Source organism: Macrotis lagotis, chromosome X (genome assembly GCF_037893015.1).
Source record: "Macrotis lagotis isolate mMagLag1 chromosome X, bilby.v1.9.chrom.fasta, whole genome shotgun sequence".
NCBI lineage: Eukaryota > Metazoa > Chordata > Mammalia > Peramelemorphia > Peramelidae > Macrotis > Macrotis lagotis.
This window is the reverse complement of record NC_133666.1, coordinates 685,951,858-685,965,934: the sequence shown is the minus strand read 5'-3', so window position 1 is coordinate 685,965,934 and position 14,077 is coordinate 685,951,858. Positions and strand designations below refer to the sequence as shown.

The 14,077-nt window shown below is 44.3% G+C and overlaps 1 protein-coding gene across 1 annotated transcript in view; it reads right to left on the bottom strand.

The window, feature by feature from the left end:
- The window catches only part of MYO18B (myosin XVIIIB), a 362,548-nt gene extending 349,838 nt beyond the window's left edge, over positions 1 to 12,710 (bottom strand). The window contains 2 exon segments of the mRNA XM_074206167.1: positions 844 to 999; positions 12,572 to 12,710. Of these exon segments, the coding sequence (XP_074062268.1) occupies positions 844 to 880 (37 nt within the window). The 5' untranslated portion in view covers positions 881 to 999; positions 12,572 to 12,710.
- Positions 12,711 to 14,077: the final 1,367 nt, after the last annotated feature.

Genomic DNA, 14,077 nt, shown 5'->3' with positions numbered 1-14,077 from the left:
AAATGCCGTAGTGTAGACTCTACAGTGTAGAGAGACCATACATTAGGGGCATGGAAGGCTCCCTAAAATTCAAGTTGATGAGGCAGGAATAACTGAAATCAAGACCATGGCAACTAAAACCCCATCATTCTCATTAGCTTATTTTCATTTTAATGTGCCATCCCACGATTGTCCCTCACCCCCCATGAATGCTTCATCTAGGTAGCCTGTAATAGATGGTAATGAGAGCATTGGTAGGAATTAGGGAGATCTGGGGGCAAATCTTCTTTCTGATTCTGAACTGGGTGACCTTGGGTAATTCACTTCCTATCTCTAAGCCTCAGTTTCCTCATCTGTAAACACAACTGAGGCTGAGATAAGGTAAGTGATTTATCCTGGAGCATACAGTCTGTGTCAGAGACAGGTCTGAAACCCAAAACTATGAGATTCCAAGGCCAACTCCATACCACACTGCCCCTCTCAGTTACTATTATTAGTGTCATCAACCCTTTTTTGGACACATCTCTCATTCCCTTCCCCTGCCCAACTTTTACAGGCAATAAGAATAAGTGAAGAAAGGACAGAGGAAGGCAGTCAGAGGGGAACCCACAGTCTGGATTCTCTGGCCTCCCCCCCTCAGAGAATCAAAGGGAAACAGTAAGGCAGCAGTGAGAAGGCCAAAGGGGAAACCCCATTTTCCTAATCTTTGGGACGCGTCTTTTCAAAGGTGATAATGTGTGTCCCTGCACACAGAGGAGCGAAGACAAAAGGACTCCAGGCCAGGAGCAGCAATATTGGCTGGAGCGGTCCAAGAGCAGAGTCTGCCCCGGAGGCAGTGACCACCAAGTAGGGTGAGACTTTCCTTTTGCTCCCACAGGGCGAGGCGTGATGAAATGGCCATGGTGAATGAGCAGATGAGATGAGGTGAGATGAGATGAGATGAGATGGAACTCCACACGAGACAATACAGAATGAGGCTTTATGGACACAGATGAGACATCGATCAGACTGTCCCTGGGACTAGACATACATTGAGACCACAATGAAAAAGGGAGAGAAAAGAGATATCATTAATGAGTAGGCAGACTCTGAAGTTCACTCATGGTGAACAAACTGCTTTCACAAACCACAATTCTTTCCTTAACCGAGAGGAATGAGGCCTTATAGTCTTTTTTAAAGGCCTTATTAACATATTTCTTTTTGATAATTTGGTTATTCATATTTTTCTAAGACTTTTTTTACTGTAATCAGTTTGATGGGGAGACCAAATCACTGAGAACCTTTAGTTCTTCGAAATAAACATTTTGGAAATATTTAAAAAGTCAATTTTAATACTGTTCAAATACCAGCTTGACAAACTGCTGCTGATTCTAAAACCATATATGAAACCTTAGTTATGTAGGTACACTGAAGAATAAATGGAGTCGTAAATCTCTACAATATTCTGCCTAGTGAAACTAGAACCATTAGATCTGGAAATTAACTACATTGGCAGCACAATATCAAGTGGATAAATAGGAGTTTTTCAAGTGGAAATAATGGGCTGCAATTGTCTTGAAGTTTTCTTCCAACTAAATAACAATAAAATTTACAATTCCATACAAAAAAAAAGTAAGTAGAACCCACTCCCACTTCACCCTGCTCTACTGATGTCCCCTACCAAGCCTACAGATCTAAAGAGATGAAAGGAAGAATGGATGGGGGAAAAAGAGAGAGACAGAGAGACAGAGAGACAGAGAGACAGAGAGACAGAGAGAGAGAGAGAGAGAGAGAGAGAGAGAGAGAGAGAGATGGAAGGTAGGGAAGAAGGAAGGAAGGAAGGAAGGAAGGAAGGAAGGAAGGAAGGAAGGAAGGAAGGAAGGAAGGAAGGGAGGGAGGGAGGGAGGGAGGAAGGGAGGAAGGAGGTGGATAGATAATAGATATGTAAGAAATAAATATTTTTCTCTTATATTTAATAACTAATCATTGTATTCACTTTTCCCCTTTTCTAGTCCCTCATCCAGAAACCAACCAGTGTGGGAAGTCTCTTAGAGACTTACCTAGTCCAACATCTTATCAGACCGTATCAAAAAAACCCCTAAGTTTGGGATAATGGGTGTACGCCACTCAATGGGTTTGCTCAGACAAATTTGGAGAAAGGTTGATTCTTCCTATTATCAAGACAGATGATGGGGAAATTGATGTCTTTTTGACCAAGATTTGATTGCCCTAAGTCCTACCCTAAGATCCTCATTTTAATAGAGCCCATACCTCCCATCATATTCACCAATGCAAGTTGATTTCCAGCCCTCAGAAACACCCCCTTTTCAAAGGGCATATAAATTATGACTCCACCATCATTGGGTCTTTGGTCTAAGAGAGCCATCCTTTTCGCCTGCTGCCTTCATTAATAAAAAGGCTAAATTACCCCAAAATTATGTCTTTCAAACCTTTTACATAGGAAAAACATTAATTAAAAGCCCCATGCTAAATCTTAAGGGTTCAGATAGAAAACCAAAGGTAAACTTTGGCCTCCAGAGCTTCCATTTGAAGAGGAAAAGGTAATAAGGCATGGGAAATGGGAAAAAGGAGAAGACTTTGGAATAATAAGACCCGAAAGATGTCAGACTACCCCATTATCACCCCCAACCTGGCTAGTCTTTATGTGTGGCTTTCCCTACTAGAAAAGTCAAAGTCGGTCTATGAAAAACCAAGGTGGTTCCAGGTACAGTGCAATTTTCCAACGGGTAAGAGATGAAAACAGATTGGTCTCAGGGCCCCTCTAGCTCAGCGACTTTATGACTCAGGAAGATTTAAAAAAATACATCCAGGTGACAACTTTTCAAAAAGTATCAGTAGCCCAACCTAGAAAGTCTTGCACTGTAGAAACCCACATGTATGTGTGCGCACACGCACACACACACACACATATCATTTTCTTTATCTCTACCTCATTGCTTCTAGTTCCTGCCTAGCCTCCTCCAAAGAAAGCTCTTGAGGGCACAAGACCGGACTTGTGTGAGGCCCCAAGAAGAGAAACAAAATCATAAACCATCCATGAGGAGCTTACCCTTAATGTGGGAGGGGTAGAGAAAGCAGGACAAGGTAATTTGAGGATGGAGAATGTCAGAGTAATGAGAGGGATGAAGTGGAGGGAAGGTTCACAGAGAAGGGAACACCTGAACTGAAGGCTGAGGAAGATACAGATTCCAAGAGGTGATGACTTGCTAGGCAGGGGGCACAGTTTGTGGGAATGCATGGAGGCAGGAGATGATCAATGAGGCTATAGATAGCAAATGGAGTTCAGGTAATGGTTAATTGTCTAATGTGACTGGAACAAAAACAATGGGTGGGGAGGAATGATGTGAAAACCTCTAGGAAGATCGGTGGGAACCAGAGTTTAAGGAGTATTGATGCCAGGTTAGGAATTTGAATTTTATTTTAACGGCAGCAGAGAGTCATCGTACCTTCTCAAGCAATAATAGCCAGCATTTATATACTGTCTCCTAGGTGCTAGTTACGTCTTGGGGCAGGTAAGTGATATCGTGGATACAGTGACAGACCAGGAATCAGGAAGGTCTGAGTTCAAATGTGACCTCAGATACTAGATATATGACCCTGGATAAATCACTTGCCTTCTCAGTTTTCTCCTCTGTAAAATGGGCATAAAAATATCCCCTATCCCCCAGGGTTGTTGTGAATGTTAAATGAGATAATATTTGCAATGCTGGCATACAGTAGGCACTTAACAAGTCTTTATTCCCTTTCCCTTCATTTTCTTTTCACTGTCAGTGCCCCACCTCCCCCAAATTACCTTGCTTGCTACCCAAGAAGGTTAAGTTCCTAGAAGGCAAAGATTATTTCCCTTTTGTTTATTTTTTAATCCCCAACCCTTAGTCCATTGCCACACAGTGGGGACTTAATAAATACAGACTGGTTCATTAATTGATTTGTCCCACAGAGGAAGGGAAGATGTTTGCTTCGAATTTTCGGAAGGGCCACTAGGCGGCATCTCAGGTCCAGTCTATCCAAGCTTTGCAGGGGTTCCCTTTGAAGAAAAGTCCCTGTGTAAAGTGATATTTCTGGCTGCAGTCTGGGAAGTCTGGGTTCTCCAGGTCCTGCCTTGTGTCTACGGAGGTGGGGAGATGGGGAAAGGGGAGAAGAAGGGAGGAAAGGAATCCTTCCCACCTTCCAGTGCATCCCCTTGGGATAAAGCAGAATCCACCTAGATGACTCATGGCCGGAATCAAGCCCGTGATATGACTGGGGAGACACACATAGTTTATGAATAGATTCTGACAGATCACAGCAACCCCGACCCCCTCCTCCCATCTACCTTGGCCAGAACTTGCCTGAAGCTGGGAGAAGTCCTGGCTCCAAAGCCTTAAGGTCCTGCCCTTCCTTGCTAGAAGCAGCATTCAAAGCCTCAAGAAGACAAGAAGTTTGAGGGAGGCTGGACTCCTCAGGCCTCCCTACTGTCTCTGACCTCCCTTTTCCTCCTTCCAATGCCCTCCTATAGCCAGCAATATAGACAGACACCCAGGCTAGCGCTCTTAGACCTGAACTAAACAGAGGACTAACCCTGAATTTGTCACAGACATCCAAGATGTGAGGACAAGGCTGAAGGCAGGACCAGGTATCAGAGCAGTAATTAAATCAGGTCCAGGGAGGGCCCTTTAGAAAACATCCACATCAAAGACTTGCACATCAACTGAGGTGGGTCTATCTAGATTCCAGCATAAGCAGCTTAGCATTAAGTATCTCTCCAAAACTCTGCTGGGATTGTCTGAGGATCCAGTCCCATGTCACTCCCTCACTCTAATACCTCCTCTGGCTCCCTATTGTCTCTTCTGGGATGAGATGCAAGCTCCTTTGGTTGGCATTCGACCTCCTTTGCAGTTTGGGCCCAGCCTCTCTCCTGGTTGATTATAGATCACTTCCCTTCATCTTCTCTGCTTCCAGCCAGATTGGCAGATCAGCTGTTGTTCATCCGCAACCTCCAGGCCTGTACACCAGCTGTCGCCCGTTCCTGAACATATTCTCTTTGTTTCCCTCAGTTTCCTTCAAAGTTCAGCTCAAGTCTGTCCTGATCTCCCTAGCTCCTGGTACGCCCCCCACCCTGATTTTATCTTTTGCATATTTTCATTTATATTTGTACATGGTTCCCCCCCATTAGAATGTAAGCTCCTTGCAGTCACAACTTTTATTTGAGTCATTGTATTCATGGTACCCTTGGCTTATTGACTAATGCAGACAGTTGGCTCTTAAGAAATGCTTGCTTGGGGTACAGCTAGGTGGGGCAGTGGAAAAAGCACTGGTCCTGGAGTCAGGAGAACCTGAGTTCAAATTCAGTCTCAGGCACTTAATAATTATTTAGCTATGTGACCTTGAGCAAGTCACTTAACCACATTGCCTTGATGAATGAATGAATGAGTAAATGAATAAATGCTTGCTTGTTGAGAATATTTCAGTGCAATAGATACAATGAGCATGAATGTGCTTTTTGAGTTGAAAAATCTGATCCTCCTTCACCCCCAGAACAAACCGACTCTTGTTCCATTGAATTGGAACTCGTGCTCCCACTCTGGTGCCAAAGGAAAAACTGGAATTAATTGTAGCATTGCATAGTCAGAGTGGAAAGGGCTCATGGGCTTCACCTAGTTCAGTTCCCTAAGGAAACTGAGGCCTAGACGAGTCCAGCAATTTGCCCAAAGTTACACAGGGAGTAAGTGGTTGAATCAGGTTGCGAGATCAGGTCCTTTGACTCCAACTTCAGTACTCTTGTTATGACCCAGAAGACAGCCGTGCCAGAGCCTGCCTGCAAGTCCCTCATAGGTTTTCTATGGGGAGGAGAGGAGGGGAGGACAGGGGAGGAGAGGGGGAGGGGAGGGGAGGAGAGGGGAGGAGAGGGGAGAGGAAGGGAGGGGAGAGGGGAGGGGAGAGGGGAGGGGAGGGTAGGGGAGGGGAGGGGAGGGGAGGGAGAGGGGAGGGGAGAGGGGAGGGGAGGGGAGGGAGAGGGGAGGGGAGGGGGGGAGGAGAGGAGAGGGAGAGGGAAGGGGAGGGAGGGGGAGGGGAGAGGAGGGGAGGGGAGGAGAGGGGGAGGGGAGGGGAGAGGGGGGAGGAGAGGGGGAGGGAAGGGGGGAGGGGAGGAGAGGAGAGGAGACAAAAGAGGAAAGGAGAAGGGAAAAGGGAAGGGAGGGAAAGGCAAGATTTGGAAAAAAAGAGGAGAGGGGAGAGAAGGGGGAATAGAGAGGAAGAGTGGACGGGGAAGACAGGGGAGGAGAGGAAAAGACAGAGGAGGGAAGGGGAGGACAGGAGAGGAGAAGACAGAGGAGTAAGAAAGAAAAAGAGAGGGACAGAGAAAGAGGTTGAAGAGAGAGAAAGAAGGAATAGAAAGAAAGAGTCATAGAGAGAGAAACACATAGAGGGAAGGAAGGAGAGAAGGAGAAAGGAGAGGGGGACAGAGACAGACAGACACAGAGACAGGGAGAGAGAGAGAGAGAGAGAGAGAGAGAGAGAGACAGACAGACAGACAGACAGACAGATACAGAGACCGAGAGACAGAGAGACAGAGAGAGATAGAGTCCATGCATGAGCTTCTCTAAATAAAATATTAAATGAAGGATGTTGTCAGAAACACAGGATCAGAGGGGAACATAGGATCAGAGATGAAGGGCTCCAAGAGCTCTTCGAGGCCAATTAGCTCAGGTTCTGCATTTTATTGATAAGGAAGCAGAGACCCAGAAAGGTTAAGCCCCTGGTCCCAAGGTTCCCCAGGCTGTAGGAGGCAGAGTCGAGCATCAAACCCAGGTGCTCAGAATCCACCCCCACCTCCATAATGCAGAAGGACCGACCCCAGAAACCTTCCACTTTGTCATCCCTGTAGATCTGGGAGGGCCAATCGACCCATGATGGGTTAATCCCACCTTGCTAGTTTCCAGAGGGTTTTCTCCTACACAGCCTGAGACTTTTCCTTCACATAATGAAATGTCAGACAACAACACAATGTGAATTAGAGTGAAGAAAAAAAATCACAAAAGAGATGTCTAGTGAGTCAGCCTCTGTGGGAGGTGAAGGGGGTGGATTTCAGTTTGATGGATCTTGGGGCTCATTCAGCCTCATGCTTATGGATGTGTGTGTAAAAGCTCTCCACTCTGCTTACAAGATGCCAAAGCCAGCTCTGAAACTGAGGGCAGCTGATGAGATAATGAGGTTCCCTTGGGTTGCCTCTATTCAAAGGAGAACTGGACCTTTCCTCCATCCTGCCAACTTTCAAGAGAAGAAAGAAGTCCTCTCTCAGGAAATCTGAATTCACACTAGGAGAGATCGAATCTGGAGTTTACAATTAAATTAGAATTCTAGGCAAGGAACCAGAAGACCTAGGCCCTGGGCCTGCCTCCATCCCTAGACCAATCTAGTGTCATGATCATCCATTCCAGGTACCTCAGAACTAGAAGAGACCAACACAGGATCTCTGGGTAAGAAGGGATTCCAAGTGCCATCTTATCCAACCCAGACCTGAGCTTCTGCCCCCTCTACAATGTCCCTAACAGCCACTTAAAGACTTCCAGGGATGGAGAATTTACCACCTCATAAGGCAACCCAATCCATTTGGGCACAACTCTTCTTGTTAGGAAGTTTGTCCCAATCTCAAGCCTAAGTTCACTTCTCTGTAGCCTCCTGCATTGCTCTTGGTTTGGCCTCCTCATACCAAGTAGAAGAATCAATTCCCTTTCCATACCATAGTCTTTCAAACAGTCATAGAATCAGATTAATAGATTTGAGTCTGGAAAGGACCACAGAGGCCATCTAAATTCAGCCATTTCATTTTACAGATGAGAAAACTGAGACCCACAGAATTTAAATGACTTGTCCAGGGTCAGGCAGATGGTAAATTATCATGACCATCATTACTGTCATACATATAAATTTTTAATTCTCCAGATTAAACCATCCTTTTTTTCTATTGATCATTAGATAGCAAAATCATGAGACTTTCTCCCACCGATCGATGTCCTTCTTAAAAATATGATATCCAGAATAAAAATCAATATTCTGGAGAAGGTCTGGCTAAGGCAGTGGGACTGATAAGATGCCTCACTGAATCTCATTAACTCTTTGATGATGCCCTACCCTGTCTCAAAACCATATTCAGTTCAACCAGTGGTCACTCATAGCTCTAGCAACAAGAGATTTCCACTTAGGGCAGTCTATTCCATTATACTCCAGAGGTTTCAGTTCCCTCTTCTGTGAAATGAGAAATGTTTGATGAGACAAGGTCCTTTCCAGTTCTAGAAGTCTTTGGTTCCCAAATCTGGTTTTGGCAATAGTCCGTTGATCTCAAGAAAGGACAGAAAATTCTCCCCCAAATACTTCAAATAATGAAAAGAAATTCATTTCCAACTAAAAAAATAAAACAAACACCAGCTATACTGAGCCTTTTGAGTGCATGGTGGAAGTTGAAAGGGGAGCCTCATGAAATCATCCAAATAACCATGGAGTGACGCAAGCTCACCATGTCAGCACCATGGTTCAGTCCATCAGATTTCATTTTACTTTGTTTTTGTCTATCCATTCCAAATAACAAGGTGCTTGTTTTGAAGAATTGACTGATTGGGGGATTGAATGGAGAGATTGTTTCATGGAACCCTAGCCAAAGTATCTCTGCTGGTAGCCCAAGGACAGCTCTCTTAAGTTTCTAGTCCCTCTGGACTCAATCTGAAATGCCACAGATGAGTTTCCTGGACTAGAGTGTGTCTCGTAAAGTCTGTTTTGCATTAGTCAGACTCTAAAAGGGAATATCATAACCAGTTTGGGTCATCAAGCTTTAAAAAATGGATGCGGTGAGCAATGGGGAATATTCTGTGTGGTCTTAGAAGACCAAACCAGAGGGAAAAGATTTAAATCAGAGCAGGGATGATTCAGAGTAGCCAGTTCACTCAGGTGGCTGAAGGGATCCAATGACAGGGAGCCTGGACTAGAATCTAGGACCCTAGGACCCTGATTTGTTGTTTAGGGTTCCATTATATCATAAGGAAGAATTCATTAAAACTCAGGATGAGAAATAGGAGGGAGGACTATTGAGGAAACTTGTGGAGTCTTTGCACAAAATGCTCTACAAAAAGGAAGTGAATGGCCATTCCCAGGGTGGTAGAGACAAAGGTAAGGTCCACCCCTGTCAGACATCCAAATATTGTGAAACATCCCCTAGGTCCCTAGCAGAAGAGATAAAAACAGCAACAAAAAAGGGAACACCATCCTTAAAATGATAACAACAAAATAGTTTCACTACTATAGTACATTTGGGTTGGCAAGCACTTTACAAATATCGCATTTGATATTTAGAACATCAAATGAGAGGTAGAGGCTATTATTATTCTCACTTTATAGAAGAGGAATCTGAAGTAGATCGAGGTTAAATGACTTGTCCAGGATCATACATCCAGTAAATGACTGAGGCCAAGTTAGAAGATCTTTTTGAGTGCAGGATATATGTATATGAATTGCCACATACATACCGTGTATGTGTTTGTGAATTCAGGTGTGTCTATACATGTGTATATACATATATATGGCTATTATTATATTATACATATATGAATGATGGTGCGTTGTAAACTTGGATGTATATTGTTTATGTGGCTTCATAAATCCAGTCATGTAGATAGATGGATAGATAGACAGACAGACAGTAGACAGACAGAGACAGATAGGCAGGCAGGCAGACAAACAGGCAGGCAGGCAGGGAGACAGACAGATAGACAGGCAGACAGACAGACAGGCAGGCAGACAGATAGACAGGCAGGCAGACAGACAGGCAGGCAGGCAGACAGACAAACAGACAAGCAGACAGGCAGGTAGACAGACAGGCAGGCAGACAGGCAGGCAGACAGACAGACATAGATAGGCAGGCAGGCAGACAGGCAGGCAGGCAGATGGGAAGGTGGACAGATAGGCAGGTGGACAGTCAGGCAGGTAGACAGACAGACAGATATACAGATAGAAAGGCAGGCAGACAGACAGGCAGACAGATAGATAGATAGATAGACAGATAAATGCATAGATGGATGAACAGATGGATTGATGGATGAACAGATTGACAGATGGATGAACAGACAGATGGACAGATGTATGTATGTATGTATGTATGTATGTATGTATGTATGGGTGTATGGATGGATGGATGGATGGATGGATGGATGGATTGATGGATGGATAGGTAGGTAGATAAAGACAAAGATAGGTAGGTAGCTAGATATAGATAAAGATAGATATTGTGTGTATATAGAAATCCATCTATATATAATTGTGTGGGTGAATCTGAGTCTATCCATCCATCTATCTGTCCATCCAGCTAGCTAGCTATTCATTCATATATGTGTGTGTGTGTGTGTGTGTGTGTGTGTGTGCATGGTTTATATTCTACATATACGCATAGTTTATTGTCTATATGTATTTATAAACATCTGTGTGAAGTCAGTCTTCATGTGTCCAGGCATGTTTGGGTGTGTATGAATATACAGGAGTGCATCTTTGTGTTCACATGCTCCTGTTTTATGTGTGTGGACAAACACATGTGTGTGGACTCAGGTCTTAATAAGAACAGGAATATGTGTATGTATGTTTATATGTGCACACACATATAAATATATACCTCCATAAACACATGCATAATGTGCACAGTCCTATGTATTTACATGTGTGGGTGGGTGTGCACAGACACATTTGTATCAAATGGAGTTGGGGAGACCTGAGTTCAAATCTGACCACAGACATTAATTGAATGTATATACAGGCATGTATATATTCAAATCGATGGATATATAAATAATGCAAAAGTATCTGAAACAAAGGGAATAGAAAATGAGAATCAAAATCACTGGGGGGAGGAGTTAGAGTCCTAGCAACTGGAGTCTTAGGATAGGTCTCCTGTAGGAAATGGTCCCTGAGCAGAACGAGATTTTAAGTAGCAGAGAGAGAATAAAGAGCATTCTAGGTGAGGGGATAAGGGATGCTAAGCATTTTACAAATATTATTTCATTTGCAAATGAAGACCTAAACACCTCAAAACTGAGCTGCCCCCATCTTCAAGAAGTCACTGTGGGCATCTTAGGTTGCTGCAGCATTATATTTCCTTTCAGTCTTGTTCTCTAACTCAAGGGCCCAGAACCCTGAAATGGCACCCAGTATCTGCCTCTTGCTGAGCCCCAAGGCTGCCCTGTCTTTGTTATTGCTAATTTTGTTCAGAAGTATGTATATTATTGAGTTTTTCCCCCCCTCTACCCCCATTACCCCTTCCCTATCCCATAAGACAAACCTTATAATAAAAAAAGAAATATGAAAGACAGAAAGCCACCATATCAGCTGTGTCTGACAGCACAGGGCGAGTTCCATATACAAAGTTCAGCTTCCCTAGGCCCCTACAAACATGTATACCCCTATACATACCACAAAAACACAATATAAATATGTATATAAATATATAACATAGATGCACACACTGTACACACAATACATATTCATACCTCTCCCTGAATGGTAGAGAGAGGTTTTTCTGTGATTTACTAGGCCCATTATATAATCCTCAAATGAATTGTTTGGGAAAGTAAGGGGAAAAAAATCACACACATATAGCCTTGTCTCTTCCCAGTATTTAACTGGGCAGCAGTAATTGCCTCCTGCCCCATTCAAGGGTGCATCAGATGGGGTCAGAGGCCTTCTGAACCACTTTGCAGAGAAAGGTACCCCCAAATCACCTTCCAGGGTCGATGCACAATCCCAAGTTGTAAGCCCCAACTTCTCCAGTCCCAATGTGCACAGAAGCTAACTTTGGCAACTATGGCTCCTTCTAGGTGATTCTCCTTCTAGACTCTAGCCTAGAAAAGCAGCCAGGAGACTGTGTCTGGGGGGATTTCCATGTCAAAGTCTGTCCAGGCTCCCCTGATACCTAAGAATTTTTTCTTCTCTGGACCTTCAATAAGTCCAGAGACACTTACTGGCAAACCATTTAGAGTCTCCATTCAAAGTAATAGCTGATTGGGACTTTGAAAGCCCATCAGGGAGCCTTAGGGACAAAAGAACATGTTGAGAAACCCACTTGGTGCTGGTGTCTAACTTGGCTTAGGTTAATCACAGAAAATAATTAGGAGAGTCTCCCCCACCACCACCACTACACACTACACACACACACACACACACACACGGGACTGGTGAATTGGAACTTGGTAAGGCTAAATCACAGATTGGGCCTTGAAAGTAAGAACAGGGGAAGTTAGAGAATTCATAGAGCAGAGTCCTAGAACCTTGTGATCTAATTAACCTATTATCTCTAAAAAGGAGAAAAAATATAAAAAGTTAAGAAAATAGCCAAATAGGGAGAAACCTACTTGTTCAGAAATGGACCCAAATGAGTGTTCCCTACCGTTTCCTACTCCGGCATTCTCCCCCACAAGTCACAGCGTTAAGGCGACCGAAACAAAAAAGGAGAATCTAAAAATAGGCCTCCATTTCTCCACTTGAGTCAGGAATCCAGCATATGGGACCCCCCATATACCATTTGGAAGTGAAAGGTGCCCCCTACACACTCCCTTCCCCAAAGAAAGAACTAAGGTACCTTCTTTAGGAAGCGGCACACTGGGATTCAGGTAACGGGACAGGACACACTGGGACGTTCGCCTCTATTAGCAGCTAAGGGATCCTACCGACAGCAGGGAAAGCAGGAGGCAGAAAGTGGCAAAGACCAACCAGCTCCCTCTCCTCCCTCCCCCAGCCCCAGGTCCCACACCCCAGTGTGATAACAGCAGCAGCTGAGTTGACAAGTCATTCCTAAAAATAGTCAGGGCTAGTTCCAGGCCTGGCCTAGAGACCAATCCTTCCAGGGGCAGCCGTTGGGCAGGCCGGAGGAGTGGCTGAAATGCATGGACATATTTGGTGATTGAGTTGCAAGGGAGGGGGACAAGCTCCCCGCCACCAGACGCAAGCATGGCCTCACCCTCGTCATCCCCGATCACACTGACACGCTAGACACTCATTGCCCAACTGTCCCATTCCTGAAAGCCAGGACTTCTTAACCTGGGGGTGGTGACCTTCTTGTTTTTAAAATATGGATGTCTGGACTTCAGGATAATTGGTTACCTTTCTATCCTTTGCATTTTATTTTATGCATTTAAAAATATGATTTTGAGAAGGACCAAAACTTTACCCAGTGGGTCCATGACTCAGAAAATGTTGCTCTAAATCTAAACCAAAGTTTATCCTAGCTAATAAGATTATAGGCTAGGAAGGGGACACAAAGGCCCTCTAATGTAACCCAGTCATTATATAAAGGAGGAAACTGAGACTCAGAATGGTTGCCAATCAATCAACAAATATTAAGTACCTCCTTTAATGCCAGGCTTTGTAGATACAAGAACAAAATATGAAAAGACTCATTTTCACAGAAAAGGATCAAGTCATAATTGTAGAATTGAGGTCATTTAGTCCAATTATACAGAGGAAGAAACTGAGGCCAAGGTAGGTGAGAAATTCACACAAATTAAGTAGATAATAATCATCTGACTTCAGATCTGGAATCCACAGTCAGTGATGTTTCCACTGCCAACATTGCAACCCTCCACCCCAACTCATGAGAGGAGAAGGCTATAGCCTGGGCAACCAAAACAACAAAAGAGTTTCCTAAGACCAAGAATTTTCTTCTCTTTTCCACTGATTCCCCCCTCAAAAAGGCATGAGCATTTTTGGATAGTTGAGGAGAGTGGACCAGATGGCCTGGGAGAGTCCCTCCCTGTTCCACCTTATAGAGTTCTGACCTTGATCATTTCATCTAAGCCCCTTTGCTTTACAGAGGGGGAGACTGAAGCCTAGGGCAGAGGAGGAATTTGTTCAAGGTTGCCCAGACAGTGAGAGGCACAGGCAGATCCTTGGATTTAGATGTATTTCCACTAAGCCGGGAAAAGTGTTCATTTAGTTGCCCCTTAGACCTCAGGCTAGGAGGAGAAGGGAGGTTGTTCATATTAAGGTACAAAGCTTCTGAGGAGGATATTGGGCCACACACCTCCAGCTTCCGTTGGACCTCAGATCAGATTCCCTATTAAGGAACGTTGGTCAAGCGCACAGTTAT